This window comes from Schistocerca americana, chromosome 1, assembly GCF_021461395.2.
Source record: "Schistocerca americana isolate TAMUIC-IGC-003095 chromosome 1, iqSchAmer2.1, whole genome shotgun sequence".
In the NCBI taxonomy this organism is placed as follows: domain Eukaryota; kingdom Metazoa; phylum Arthropoda; class Insecta; order Orthoptera; family Acrididae; genus Schistocerca; species Schistocerca americana.
In genome coordinates, this window is record NC_060119.1 from 857585327 (window position 1) to 857601745 (window position 16419).

The following is a 16419-nucleotide window of genomic DNA, read 5'->3' on the forward strand; positions in this document are numbered from 1 at the left end:
CATATTTCCTTTCCTTTGCCCATGAGCATCTTTAGCACAACTCAAACGAATAATAGAGCTGTGATTTGTGGATACACGTACTGGTTTGTTGTCCCTTCATTTCACTACCAGACCTTAATTCTCTTTATCATAGAATCCTCATTTATTTATTTATTTGTTCCAAATCAACCAAGAGGCATGCATTAATTCGCATCTCCCTTATTGTTCCAATAGCTTTTATTTTCTGCTTCCTCAATGTGAAAAGTTGTCAAAGAACAGCTTTTCATTTAGATACTCTTGTTCTGGAATCGTGCAGGTTATCTCATTTATTACCATTGCTTCTAAAGACTCCTTTTTGTTGTCTGTCTTACCACAGTATGTTGAAATGTTATAAAAAATACCATTGGAACTCGAAAGAGACCAAATTTTGTATCTAAATTTGATAGTCTTCCCCTGTGTTGATAGCCTTCCCCTGTGAAATATCTTAACTGAATGTTTGCTATAATAGTGTATCATTATTTTATCAATTGTTCTGAATGAAATACACCAAATTTACCAAATCTGTTTTTCATTTTTCAAAGTACAACCTCAGTTTGCATATATTGTTACTCCTGTCCATTTTGGAGTTGTCATTCAGATGACTGAATTTCTTTATTTCCCGAAATGTATTTCTTGGCATGAGGTTGAAGAATAAAGGGACACCAACATCTGGACCCTGTTTTCCCCAGTCATACTGTCATGGAAAAGCTTATGATTCCCACTCTGAAGTAGTATGCCACTAAAGACTGAAGTTCTTCTTTGGTTACAAGAAAATATATGTTGTTTTGTTGGTAAGCATAGATTTTGCTTTGTTCTGTAATAGTATTCACTAGTTCCTCAGAAAAAATTCCTCAAACACCTGGAGCATTGTCTTATTTGCTATATATTCTGCAACATAATTTTCATTGCTCTTATGTGGTTCATTAGTATTTGTTCATATTATACCACTTACATTTGTGTGTGTGTGTGTGTGTGTGTGTGTGTGTGTGTGTGTAGTGTATCACTTTCCACTTTCTTCACTTAACTGTCTGGAGGTAAATCAGTAACATTAGTTTCATCCCTGTTGGTTGTAAGCTCTGAAGTACCTACTGCATCTTGTACAATATAACATTGTTCAGCGCATTTTCTGAAAAGTCTTCATTTGTTATTTCATCTGCTTTGGGTGGAATAATCACCAATTCTGTGTCATGAGCTTCATCTTCACTCACTTCATAGCTCTTCAGTTGTGCTGGAACTTCAACTATCAGTCCACATGACATTTTTTTTTTATCCTATTGTAAAATGTGAAATGAAATATTTCACTCTGCTACCCAACCCTGCAGAAAATCTGATAAAATTTGTATAAAAAAAGAGCTCAGCAGTCTAAATATTAATTTTTGTGTAATTCCAACATTGCAATAGTACCAGGATGAGTAACTCAGTATATTTGTAGTTTATTAATTAAGGTTTCTATAACAGTCACAAATAATATTTTTAATCATGACTATAGTCAAGTTGCTGCTGTAAGAACATCCTAGCAGTTGCAATGCTACTTGATTTTGTAAACATCTCTACATCAATGCTTTAGTGTTACCAGAGCTCTGTAGGCAGGTATTATTTTCATTGGCAGCAGTCTGTGCTTTATCGTTGAAAGCTGGCAACAGAGATGCCAGCCGTCAGGGATCAACTTATGCTGACTCAACTATAGTTTCGAACTTTTCATTCATTCTCATATCATTACCTATACTAGAAGATACAATGTTGTATTTCACATTTTATTGATAACATTCCTCTAATATAGGTAATTTCTTAATAAAAATATTATTTACATCTCTGACAAAAACCAAAATTACCAACCACAATTAAGAAATTACAAATAGAAATTTTTGTATATAATACATGTATATGTATTATATAAAAAATTTCTATTTGTAATTTTATGATACATGTATATGCCCCCCCATGAACCATGGACCTTGCCGTTGGTGGGGAGGCTTGCGTGCCTCAGCGATACAGATACCCCTCCACAACGGAGGGGTATCTGTTGAGAGGCCAGACAAACATGTGGTTCCTGAAGAGGGGCAGCAGCCTTTTCAGTAGTTGCAGGGGCAACAGTCTGGATGATTGACTGATCTGGCCTTGTAACATTAACCAAAACGGCCTTGCTGTGCTGGTACTGCGAACGGCTGAAAGCAAGGGGAAACTACAGCCGTAATTTTTCTCGAGGACATGCAGCTTTACTGTATGATTAAATGATGATGGCGTCCTCTTGGCTAAAATATTCCAGAGGTAAAATAGTCCCCCATTCGGATCTCCGGGAGGGGACTACTCAAGAGGACGTCGTTATCAGGTGAAAGAAAACTGGCGTTCTACGGATCGGAGCGTGGAATGTCAAATCCCTTAATCGGGCAGGTAGGTTAGAAAATTTAAAAAGGGAAATGGATAGGTTAAAGTTAGATATAGTGGGAATTAGTGAAGTTCAGTGGCAGGAGGAACAAGACTTTTGGTCAGGTGATTACAGGGTTATAAATACAAAATCAAATAGAGGTAATGCAGGAGTAGGTTTAATAATGAATAAAAAAATAGGAGTGCGGGTTACCTACTGCAAACAGCATAGTGAACGCATTATTGTGGCCAAGATAGACACAAAGCCCATGCCTACTACAGTAGTACAAGTTTATATGCCAACTAGCTCTGCAGATAATGACGAAATTGAAGAAATGTATGACGAGATAAAAGAAATTATTCAGGTAGTGAAGGGAGACGAAAATTTAATAGTCATGGGTGACTGGAATTCATCAGTAGGAAAAGGGAGAGAAGGAAACATAGTAGGTGAATATGGATTGGGGGGAAGAAATGAGAGAGGAAGCCGCCTTGTAGAATTTTGCACAGAGCATAACTTAATCATAGCTAACACTTGGTTCAAGAATCATAAAAGAAGGTCGTATACCTGGAAGAATCCTGGAGATACTAAAAGGTATCAGATAGATTATATAAAGGTAAGACAGAGATTTAGGAACCAGGTTTTAAATTGTAAGACATTTCCAGGGGCAGATATGGATTCTGACCACAATCTGTTGGTTATGAACTGCAGATTGAAACTGAAGAAACTGCAAAAAGGTGGGAATTTAAGGAGATGGTACCTGGATAAACTGAAAGACCGAGAGGTTGTAGAGTGTTTCGGGGAGAGCATAAGGGAACAATTGACAGGAATGGGGGAAAGAAATACAGTAGAAGAAGAATGGGTAGCTCTGAGGGATGAAGTAGTGCAAGCAGCAGACGATCAAGTAGGTAAAAAGATGAGGGCTAATAGAAATCCTTGGGTAACAGAAGAAATATTGAATTTAATTGATGAAAGGAGAAAATATAAAAATGCAGTAAATGAAGCAGGCAAAAAGGAATACAGACGTCTCAAAAGTGAGATCGACAGGAAGTGCAAAATGGCTAAGCAGGGATGGCTAGAGGACAAATGTAAGGATGTAGAGGCTTGTCTCACTAGGGGTAACATAGATACTGCCTACAGGAAAATTAAAGAGACCTTTGGAGAAAAGAGAGCCACTTGTATGAATATCAAGAGCTCAGATGGCAACCCAGTTCTAAGCAAAGAAGGGAAGGCGGAAAGGTGGAAGGAGTATATAGAGGGTTTATACAAGGGCGATGTACTTGAGGACAATATTATGGAAATGGAAGAGGATGTAGATGAAGATGAAATGGGAGATACGATACTGCGTGAAGAGTTTGACAGAGCACTGAAAGACCTGAGTCGAAACAAGGCCCCGGGACTAGACAACATTCCATTAGAACTACTGACGGTCTTGGGAGAGCCAGTCCTGACAAAACTCTACCATCTGGTGAGCAAGATGTATGAGACAGGCGAAATAGCCTCAGACTTCAAGAAGAATATAATAATTCCAATCCCAAAGAAAGCAGGTGTTGACAGATGTGAAAATTACCGAACTATTAGTTTAATAAGTCACAGCTGCAAAATACTAACGCGAATTCTATACAGACGAATGGAAAAACTGGTAGAAACGGACCTTGGGGAAGATCAGTTCGGATTCCGGAGAAATGTTGGAACACGTGAGGCAATACTAACCATACGACTTATCTTAGAAGAAAGATTAAGAAAAGGCAAACCTACGTTTCTAGCATTTGTAGACTTAGAGAAAGCTTTTGACAGTGTTGACTGGAATACTCTCTTTCACATTCTGAAGGTGGCAGGGGTAACATACGGGGAACGAAAGGCTATTTACAATTTGTACAGAAACCAGATGGCAGTTATAAGAGTCGAGGGGCATGAAAGGGAAGCAGTGGTTGGGAAAGGAGTGAGACAGGGTTGCAGCCTCTCCCCGATGTTATTCAATCTGTATATTGAGCAAGCAGTAAAGGAAACAAAATAAAAATTCGGAGTAGGTATTAAAATTCATGGAGAAGAAGTAAAAACTTTGAGGTTCGCCGATGACGTTGTAATTCTGTCAGAGACAGCAAAGGACTTGGAAGAGCAGTTGAATGAACTGGACAGTGTCTTGAAAGGAGGGTATAAGATGAACATCAACAAAAGCAAAACGAGGATAATGGAATGTAGTCAAATTAAGTCGGGTGATGCTGAGGGAATTAGATTAGGAAATGAGACACTTAGAGTAGTAAAGGAGTTTTGCTATTTAGGGAGTAAAATAGCTGATGATGGTCGAAGTAGAGAGGATATAAAATGTAGACTGGCAATGGCAAGGAAATCATTTCTGAGGAAGAGGAATTTGTTAACATCGAGTATAGATTTAAGTGTCAGGATGTCGTTTCTGAAAGTATTTGTATGGAGTGTAGCCATGTATGGAAGTGAAACATGGATGATAAATAGTTTGGACAAGAAGAGAATAGAAGCATTCGAAACGTGGTGCTACAGAAGAATGCTGAAGATAAGGTGGGTAGATCACGTAACTAATGAGGAGGTATTGAATAGGATTGGGGAGAAGAGAAGTTTGTGGCACAACTTGACCAGAAGACGGGATCGGTTGGTAGGACATGTTCTGAGGCATCAAGGGATCACAAATTTAGCATTGGAGGGCAGCGTGGAGGGTAAAAATCGTAGAGGGAGACTAAGAGATGAATACACTAAGCAGATTCAGAAGGATGTAGGTTGCAGTAGGTACTGGGAGATGAAGAAGCTTGCACAGGATAGAGTAGCATGGAGAGCTGCATCAAACCAGTCTCAGGACTGAAGACCACAACAACAACATGTATGTGATAATACTGCACATCCAAAAAGGAGCGGTAATGTAACCTGCCATCTGAAATATACTGATTGCTGTATGGGCATCTTTTCGTATATGTAAAACGCACACTTGCAGACAAGTAAATCACAATTCACTGTTGTACAGAAACTACCGGCAAGCATAAGGCGCAGCCAAGTGTGAAAATAGAAAATAGACAAAATAATTATTTTCAAAAAAATAAGCTAATTAGAGAAAATGATATCTTTTCACTTGGCAGTCATTATAGCAATCAGTTCAACCTTTACATATAACATTCAAAGCTAAGAGTTTTGTTACATAGAAATAAATAAAATATTTGTGTCCCTAAAAAGAGGCAATGGTAAATGATGGTTTATCAGAGGAATTGATTCGCAAAGGATAATGTGTTCATCTTACATCTACAAAGGCATATTTATTTTCTGTTTTAACAAGTATTTATTGCTAACACACCACAGTACACAGCAGAGTCACATACAGAGCCTGTCGGAGATACTGAGCAGAGACCACGGACAACGCTTGCTTGTACGTTAGGCAATTTGTCCATAAGCAGAGCCAAAAAGCCAATCCAGGACAGAGTCCAATGTGCTGCAATCACTTGTTAGAGTGAAGGTTAATTTGGTCGCAGAATTGTAGGTCACGGCAGTGTCAAGGACAGTGTACAGAACTTGAGGCAAATTGAGCATGGCAAGTATCAAACATGAAGGGCCTGTAGCCGGCCAGCTTTATATGCGGTCCTTGAGCAGCAGAACTGCCCAAGTCACAAGGTGCCAGGAGTGATGCTTGGAGATCCCATAAACATTGGTGATAGCCTTTTGGCTGTGTTCAGATAGTGCACCAGGTTGGAGATGCCCTCTGTGGTATGTCAAGAACTGCTGCAATAAGAATCACATTTGTCTGCTGGCTTTATACCAGCCACAGTGGTGCCATCTCTGTTCTTGTTTTTTCTAAGGCTCTGGCTCCATATTTATGTTAGTGTTTTCAGCCAGGATACAAGATGAACTAATAAATTTTTATTTGTAAGACATCTGTAACTGTTCTGCAACATGTTAATGGTAAACAAATCAGCAACAACTGTAAAATACTCAATTGGCCGAAGTCTTTCACAATGGAAGTTATATATACCCCATCGTCAGGTGTATCTAAATCTGAAGTAAAACAACCGTTATTACCTACTCAATTAAGCAATTACTATAATATTTTAAAAAATGTGTTTTGCTTTATTGTACTTATTCTATTATTAGTCGTGTTTCTTTTCCTTATTTGTTAAGGTGAACATCTCCCATAATTGGCTGCAATTACTTTGTTATTACCTATATTGCTTCTGCATTTTTGCAGCATTCGTTCATGCTTGTACCTTAGGTCCTCTCCGTACCATGTTATGCACCCTCTTCACTTGTTTACCACGAACAGAGCCTACGGCTTTACTGCTCAGTCTGCTTGCTATAGCCACTCGGGTCACACTGGTGTCCTGTATCAGCCGTTGGTAAGTGTTGGCCTCAAATGTAGGCATTTTCTCATGGTTCGTCCTATCAGGTTGTAAGCTGACTTGCACTTGCCACAGGGTCGTTCTTTAGTTTAACTTTAATTTTTTTTTTTAATGTCTTCTTTGATTAATGGAGTAGGTTACAACTGTTGTTTTACTTCATATTTCAGATACACCTGATGATGGAGCTAAAGCCCCGAAACTGTGGTAGTGTATAGTGACTTCTGTCATGCAAGACTTTGGTCAATAAAATATTTTACACCTGTGGCAGATTTATTTATCATGAACAAGATGAATTAAGTCAAACATGGGTAGAAACTTACACCACATCTGACATTTGTTGGGGCACAGAAGACAAAGTAACCAGGGCTTCCACTGCCCATACTAAGGCTGGATCACAAACAGAATGTCCAGCAGCAGGACAGCAGACCACACTTCAAAACCAGTCTTTTTAGTGTCTGCACTGATGGAAGGCCTTGGAGAACCCGTAGAAGCTGAACACTTACACGCATGCTCCCCATCATGGGCATAATATCAAAGCATGTAGGAACGAACTTGTTACAAAACTCAGTACTTCCCAGTGCCTGCAGTGTGACTGAAGTGTGTCTGGGTCTGTTTCTTGCAACTGAGAGCAGGCTAGTGGAAACCACAAGATCCTGGAGATGATCCCAGCAGAGGAGTCGAAACATCAACTGTTTGAAGAACTGTGGCATGACCTAACAACCCGGAAGATTTTAACTTCAGTGGCAATGGCTATGAAAGCCTGCAGACCAATATATTGTTTCTTCTTTCTGAAACAATCCCAGGCTTTACTTTTCTTGTGCACAGTTGAAGTGGTATTGTTAGATCCATTAAATACATCAACATACATAATAATGTCGTTCATCTAAAATCAGTAGATATTGGCACTTCTGTGTCAAGGATAATAGCTTAATTTGGAGATGGAGGGGAAATTTTCATGTCAGCCAAAAAAAAGGGGGGGGGGGTGTAATAGTTGATGTTGTAGCCATAGGTTTCAGCAGTTTAGATTATTAACTGCAGTGCAACTGTACTCTAAATCTCTCACATTAACTATAAATTGTGTGGCTTTGAGCACAGTAGCGGTATTCACAATTCTAAGAGAACAAATAGTTTATACTGTATCTGCTGATTTCCACTTCAGTGAAGCAAACTGTTTCATAACTTGTGCACTGAAGTAAAATGATTGGCATACAGTACTCACATCCAGGTTAAAGTAGTCTCACCCCAGACTACTACTTCTGTGCTGCTACAGAACTTCTTAAAATGAGGTGAACAGCATATGAGAGACATTAATAGGAAAAACACCAAGCCATGTCCATTTGATCATAATATTTGGTTAGGATATAATATACATAAAAACTAAGTGACTAATTACTATGGAGCAGAACACCACTTGAAACAACTCGTGTTTATTGCAGTGGGTAACAAGTATAAACTGATGATCAGATTTTGTAGGCACTTCATATGTAGCATGTATTTTGTGTGCAAAATAAAGTAAAAATAAAAAAAAAATGTATTTCCAACCCAAGAACAGTAATATAATTTAAGAACAACTGCAACAAATGGAGTAAAGGTGTTTTAAGTCCTGACTGCTCCAGTCACTCCTATTCCAGCAGCCAGTGTTGGCCCGTTCGTCTTGCTGCAAATGTTTATTTAGTTTAATACCTTCAGCTGTCTCTGCTTGTTTTATTAAATATTTTTATCTAAATTCTGTGAACAGTGAAGTAATACTTGCTCATCTAGTGGATGTGCATCTTGAAAGTATCACCTTTCATAGACTTTGTCTTTTTCAGGGATCTGAAGCCGGAAAATATTCTGTTAGATGCACAGGGACACGTAAAACTGACAGACTTTGGTCTGTGTAAGGAACATATCCAAGAAGGCATAGTGACACACACATTTTGTGGCACAATTGAGTATATGTAAGTTACTTCTAGCTTCACAGCTTAACATTATTTAGGATCCTTTATGCAGAATTGTAAACTATCTTCATTGTGAGTGTTGTGTATATTTTTATTGTTTTTTGTTCCTCTCTTCCCCATATTTATTAGACGTCCCCAGACTTATTACAAAGACATTGCAATGATATTATAGTATCAGAATTCCACATGTCTGGCTCTCTGTGATCTCTGACAAATGCAGTAGGTATGTTTTCTAGGACAATATTCACAATGTAATTACCAGCAATTAAGTGACAAGGTATTCTAAACGTCAGAACTTCCACCAGAACAATACAGCATAAATAGCATAACTACTCATAATGTGTGTCACATGTAGCTATCCAAAACTGAGCATGTTTAAAGTCTGTCCATGCTATTTACTGTGAGAGTTGCACAAAATAGAGAGAGTTCTGATGTATCTGCCATATGCATATATTGTACTTGGAGACAGTTGAAGACCCAGTTTGTCCTAACTCATATCACATCTGATATGCCAAAATACTGTTGTGTGTTGATGTTCTCAGTGGGTGCGTGGCCTTGGAAGCACAGGACACCTTAGCCCCTCTGCATGGTGTGCATAAACAAAGTGCCATTACATGTGCTGATCAGTTGTTTGACAGAGTTGGAGGCTAGGTATCTTGCAAAGCATTTAAAAATCCTACATCTTGGCCATCACATGCCTCTAAACTATTTAATGATCTTTGAACACTAGCAGGGAACACAGTGAATGAAAGTATCCTATGTAATACATGGCTATCACAGGTTCTAACATACTTCCTGAAAATTCTAACTGCGTGTGTGTGTGCACCAGAGGCCTTAGTTCTGTGGTGTAAAGTGCAGAACAGACCATGGAAACACTGCTCCGAAAAAGCCAGAAAACTCTCTGAAACATTCAATTCAAATGGTAAAATAACCCAACCAAATCGCAGCACTACACAGTAATGGCTCTACACAAAAGCCACATCCAAGCACCTCAATAGCACCATATCAGAAATAAGTCAGTGGTTGCCATTTACAAAAAGGATTGGTTGATACTAAAAACAAAGTACAGCATCAGATAAATTGTCCCACATAAAGACCATGCAGAAAGCAGCAGCAGTCAGTGAGTTGAAGTGCTTCCTCATGACTTCCCATCAAATTTACAGCTTTCATCTCTCTCACTATCAAACACAAATGTGCAGCTGTATTGGGATTTCCTCCACTCCACGTGTGTGACCGTAATGCCAGTTTTTAGCCAGCCTTCCATCTCATCACATCAGTCATATGCATCGTTGAGATAGAGCTACTATAGTGAAACTTCATGGCAGATTAAAACTGTTTGTCGGACTGAGACTTGAAATAGGGACCCTCGCCTTTTGTGGGCAAGAGCTCTGCCTTGGTCCAGCAAACAATTTCAACCTGTCAGGAAGTTTCATATCAGCGCACACTTTGTTGCAAAGTAAAAATTTCATTCTGTCTGCTATAGTTCTTGCAAATTAGTATTTGTCTATGCAGATGCAAGATACAAGATACTTGGTCAGCAGTGCAACACTTGCCAAATGCAGTTTTCTAGCGCCACTGGGGTACCTTTGCCACACCCAGTCTGTGATTCAGTCCCATTCATATTGATACTGTTGGACCTGTACTGCCCTCAGAAATGTGTTTTCTCTCTCACTTTGTCCTTTTTCCCTCCCCTCCCCTATTCCCCATTCTCACCAAAAATGGATATGTTGCAGTCGTGATAAAGATTGTACAGAAAAATGCAGAGAGATTTTATGAGGGGAGTGGAGGCCATGAGCTAGAAACCAAATGTCTTAAATAGTTGCTTTTTGATACGTACAGCTGCATATCAGTGAGTCAGTGACATGTCTCAGTTAGCCAAATACCTTCATCTATTTATTTTATTATGAGTTCACTTGGCTTTTTTACACACAGGCTACTTGCAGTAGGTAGTGTTTCAGCATAAGTAAATGTTAATATCAAGCAGTTTCCTCTTTTTCAAGCCAACTACTGTAGACATGTTACAGTATATGTTTTAAGCATATGAATTCCAGTTGGTATTAAATTTTACTTATTTCAATGTTTCTATTTAGGGCTCCAGAAATCCTAACACGAAGTGGACATGGAAAGGCAGTAGACTGGTGGTCACTGGGTGCATTGATGTATGATATGTTGACAGGAGCGGTATGTTTTTATAACTAAAATATTTAATGTATGTTTACCTATTAGTAACTCTGTGAAACACTTATTATATGTGAATGATACACAAGAGCATGTATCGACAACATCAACAAAGACATGCTTAAGTAGTGAAGGGGCAGAAGCAGTCAGTCAATTCCAATGAGACAAGATTATATACTATATACTGGTGATAATTCCAGAAGTGCTGGAACAGTATGTACATATAAAAGCAGGAAACAACTAAATAAGAAACTGCATAATTTTAGTAGTATTAGTAGAAGTAGTAGTAGTAGTAGTAGTAGTAGTAGTAGTAGTAGTAATTGAACAAATGAAGATCATTCATTGCTAAAGTAGAGAATTACATGTGAGGGACCAGCAGTTAATTACTAAAGAAGAAAAGTAACCTAGAATTGTGATTAAAACATCATCATTCTTTAATATTTTTAATTTAATCTTTATGTTTTATTATTATTATTGTTTCAGCCACCCTTCACAGCTGAGAACCGCAAGAAAACAATAGAAAAAATCTTGAGGGGGAAACTAGTTTTACCACAGTACCTTACACCTGATGCTCGGGATCTGATACGCAAGCTCCTTAAGGTGAGAGGCTGTGTGGAAAAATAACCATACTCATAATGTTGCCCTTAATATATAGTAGCATTAAAGGAATGTACATAGCCAATAACTTGTAGAGTGTCTATTAAACATTTTTTATTCAGAAATATAATTATTATAAAGGCAAAATAGGTGTGCTTATAAAAATACCAAGTAAAAGTAGCCCACACTATAGAGGATTTTAGGACCTCAGGCTTTCAAAACATAAGGATCGGGGGACTGATGACCTTAGCTGTTTAGTCCCCCTTAAACATCCCAACAACCACCACCACCATAAGGATCTTTCAGAGGTCATAGAGCAGAAAAATATAATATATATATTTCTGTTTAACCTTTTAGTGCTGCATTGGGTGCTGTGGACACTCCACAGATTAAAAACCACTCCTATTATTAGTTTGAAAATTTATAATTGTCAAAAACCCCTGTGAGATTTCTATATAAGGGCTGTATAAGTAATGAAATTACTTAGCCCAGTTGTGTTACTGTGACCGTTGCCTATGTTAAATGTCAACATGCAATAACCACTCACAGAAGCTAGATTGCAGGACAAGCTGTGGAGGATATATAAAGTGTGTCTGTGAGACACACAATATAATGCAGTCGTCATAAGGTGGAAATGGAGTGATTTAGCTGACCTCCAAAAGGGCATGATCATTGGCTTTCAGACCAAGGGTGGAAGCATTTCCAAAATGGCCAAGTTTGTAAACTGTTCATGTGCAGCTGTGGATAAAATAAACTCATATACCAAGCATGGCAAAATGACACTATCCAAAACTTTGTATCGAAGCAACTATGGAGCACCACATGCCATAGATGACAGGAGTGAATGACTTTTCAGTGAAAATTGCTGCATATGGGCCTCCACAGCAGGTACATGGTAGATATACCCATGCTGAAGGCTGTTCGTTGGCAACAAAGGCTGAAATTTGCATGCCAGCGCTGCAACTGGACATCCACTGAGTGGCGACAAGTGGCCTTTTCGGATGAAACACGTTTTATGTTTCAATCATCAGAATGGTCCATGTTGAAGGAGGGAGATTTATGGTGTGGGGAAAATTTTCATGGTATTCCCTGGGTGATAGTGTCATTTTGGAAAACAAAATGGCTCAACACAGAGTGCATCTATCCTTGCGGACCATGGACACCCCAACATTTGGTTTGTTCATGCTCGGCATGGTGGCATCTACCAGTAGGACAACAGAATGTGTCGCACATCTCACAGCATACGCACATGGTTTTAAGAGCACCAGGATGACCCCCGGGGTCCCACGGCTCTTCTGTGGCTGTGTGTGTGTAGCAGATGGAGCCCCAAGCTATTGCAGCCTTTCTTCTTAACGGGCTGCATTCCCTTCCCCCACTCCACTCTATCCCATCATAGCTGCTTTCCCTCGTGCTCCCCCCTTCTGCCTCCCTCAGTGTTTCCCTTTGTGATGACCCAGTTATGCCCTCTGTTCCACAATTCCCTTTCGGTCTTGCGTCTCATGTTTTCTCTCTCTCTCTCTCTCTCTCTCTCTCTCTGGCGCTCTTTTTGGTCCCCTTGGGCTTCAACTTCCCTTTCTAAATTGTTTTTGCAGTGGAAGCCATTGAGGCCCTGACAGACATAGGGATCGCACTTGTGGTACCTAAGCTGTCACCCTCTCATGTATGCATAGGAGTGGTTGCTCGTCTTTTTGGGGTATTGGAACTCCAGGCAAGGAGTGCTGTGCCAGGTGGCCCTTGCCACAGCTGGTTGGAACCCACTTGCTGAGGCACTGATTGGAGTGGGTGGTACCAGGACAGATGATCAGCACATGAAGCTTGCTGACTACCCTTCCGTGACTGTCTCTTCAGATGGGAATGGTTCTCTCTCTGCTCTTACCTTGGTTCCCTCAGCATTCTCCTCCAGGCTACTCCATGGAAGGAGGGCCTGGCCTACTGGCTTGGAGTGAAACCTTTCCCTGTTACTTGTTTTTTTTTCCAGGCCCAATGGGGAGACTTTCATTGCTACCGAACTGCTTTCTTCTTCTTCTTTTCCTTTTTTTTTTTTTTTTTTTTTTTTTTTTAAATTAGTACATATTGAAGATAAGTTCGGTGAAGTTGGCTCAGTAAGAAGTGAAATGGTTCCCTACTGCTTAAAACTACTTCTGCCAGTCAGTTAACTTCCCTTTGGGCTTAAGAGTTCTTAGCTGATGTGCCGGCGAGCATCACTCCTTACCGGTCCTGAAAAATGACACAGGACATTATCTTCCGCAGGGACCTCCTCCTTCAGTCTGATGACTAAATCAGGAGTAACCCGGCATGGCTCGTTCTCTTTCGGATCCTGATATTGATGTGGCTTGCTTTCTTCCCAACCACACCTCCTCTCGCCCTCCAGAGGAGCAGCAGGAGGAGGAGGAGGAGGAGGAGGAGGAGGAAGAGGTCTGCAAGAAGAAGAAGAAGAAGAAGAAGAAGAAGATGTGTAAGCCTTGGGCTGCTACCCCCACCCCCCACTCCCCACCCCCCACCCCCCCTTCCTCGGTCATCCCAGGGGGTGTCACCCCTCCCTCTCAATCAGAGCCGAATCTTACATTCACGGATGTCACTCCGTCCTTTACCAGTGACTGACTTTGACTCAGCACAATGACCAATTCTGGCCCATTAGGCGACCATCCATCGTCTTGTGCTACTCTCCTCCAATGGAACTATAAAGATTATTATTGTCAACTTCCAGAACTGTAGTCCCTTCTTTCTCTCTACTCTGTAGCTTGTGTTGCTTTTCAGGAATCTCATTTTATGGATACTCATTTGCTGACTCTTTGTGGTCCCCCAAGCCATCAGCTAGAACCAGGTTGGCACTCTGTGAGCCTCTGTCGGTGCCTGTACATTGGTCTGCACAACCATTGTTAGTTTCTGTTTCTCTCTTCATACTGTGCTGGAAGCAGTGGCATTTTTTTTTTACCCATTTAGACCCTACAGTTACGATATGCAATAATTATCTCCCGCCAGACCTCTCCTAGGCTTCCTCCTCTTCCTGCTGTTATTGCTGTGCTTTGACAGCTACTTGTCCCCTCCCTTCTCGTTGTGGCTTTAATGCCTGTACACTGTGTGGGGTGGTACAGCAATGATCGATGGGCAAGGTTATTGAAGACCTGCTGGCGGGGCTTGATCAGACTCCTCAACACTGGAACCCCCACACACTTTAGTTTGGTATGTGGCACTTTCTTGCTGACGGATCTTTCCATCTGCAGCCCTGTATTCTTCCCCTCTGTCCAGTGGGGAGTTCACGACAATTTGTATGTCAATAAACATTTTCAGATCATCTTATTTTCTCTCCAACATCTCTCTCCTGGATGCACTCCCAGGTGAGCCTTTACTAATGTACTTTGTTGGGAATGATATGTTGCTGCCATAGGACAACATACTCCCTCTTCACAGCAGTGGGCAAAGATCAGGTGCATTTTTGGCTGCCATCATCCTACAGGTGTCCTGGGGAATTTCCCTGAATGATGTTATCCTCACCAGCCCAGAGTCTGTCACTGAGGATTTTGTTCAGTATTTCAGCCAGGCTTCAGTGTCCATCCACTATCTGTCCACATTCTGTCTTCTATATTTTGTTCTCCAACACCTGAAGCCTAATAACACCCCATTTAGCGAGTGGTAATTCACCAGGGCCCTTGCTCGCCGCCCCAAGATAGCTCCTGGACTGGACGAGGTGCACAACTAAATGCTTCAACACTTATCCGTGGCTAGTCAACATCATATACTTTCTCTTTTTAACTGTTTGGAGCTAGAGGAAATTGCCTTCCAAATGATGAGAAAGTGTCTGTATTGCAGTTTTGAAATCGAGTAACATCATCTTCAGATGGACAGGTATCATCCAATCAGTTTACTTAATGCCTTCTGAAAGTTACTTGAATGTGTGGTGTATTGAAGGCTGTGTTGGATCCTTGAATCCCAAGAACTTTTGTCTTCGGCTCAGGGTGGTTTTCGCCCAGGCTACTGTACTGCAGATAATTTAGTCCACTTGCAGTGTGGTATCTGAACATTTTATGCTCAGCATCAACACCTAGCTACAGTCTTCTTACATATGCGTAAACTTGTGTTACCACATGGTGCCATGATATCCTTGTCACCTTACATGAATGGAGGCCCACTCCTGATTTTTATTTGGAACTTTATTTCCTATCACAGCTTTCAGATACAGGTGGGCACATCCCATAGCATCTCCCATCTGCAGGAGAATGGGGTTCTTCAGAGTTGTGTTTGCAGTGTCCCCCTCTTTTTAGTGGCTGTCAGTGGTCTGGCGGCAGCTGCAGGGCCTACAGTGTCCCCGTCTTTGTGCATTTATTTTTGTTCGTGCATGATGGGCATTTCTGAATGCACACTGCAGGAAGCAATACACCGAATGCAATCTTGGGTTGTCACTCGTATCTTCCATTTTTTGGCAGCCAAGACCTGTGTTATGCATTTGTCATTCCCCATCCAAATCTGAATGTTGATGGCCAGTCCATCAATGTGGTGAACTCTTACCATTCTTTGGGATTGGTCTGTGATTCCTGGTTGACATAGTTTCTCCCTCTGTGTTGACTAAATCAGATGTGTTGGTTGCACTTCAATGCTCTTTGCTCTTACACCTCAGCAACACCAACTGGGGTGTGGACCAATATGCTCTGATACAGCTGTACATAGTGTTGATTCAGTCCCATGGGAGTCTCACAAATGGCTCGGCATCACCTTCGATGTTGCACATGCTGGACCCAATACACCATTGTGGAGTACAAATGACAATTTGTGCCTTCCGTACTAGCCCCGTGATCAGCCTTCTAGTAGGGGCAGGGGTTCCACCATTTCGGGTTCTGCACCAACAGCAACAGTTGATCTCTTTGTGCTATGCATCTGCTGCTCTCAAGAGCACCTAAACTACCATCTCCTCTTTCCAGATACAAAGCTCTGCCACCTGCAACAGTGGTCCAGGTCTGGGTTATGATCACCATCT

General features: G+C 40.8%; 1 protein-coding gene across 1 annotated transcript in view; it reads left to right on the forward strand.

Annotated features, from left to right (window-relative positions):
- LOC124613588 (ribosomal protein S6 kinase beta-1) overlaps positions 1-16419 on the forward strand; it is a 164861-nt gene that overhangs the window by 85273 nt on the left and 63169 nt on the right. The window contains exons 6-8 of the mRNA XM_047142306.1: positions 8544-8672; positions 10763-10853; positions 11334-11450. Coding sequence (XP_046998262.1) covers positions 8544-8672; positions 10763-10853; positions 11334-11450 — 337 coding nt within the window. The remainder of the gene's footprint in view (positions 1-8543; positions 8673-10762; positions 10854-11333; positions 11451-16419) is intronic.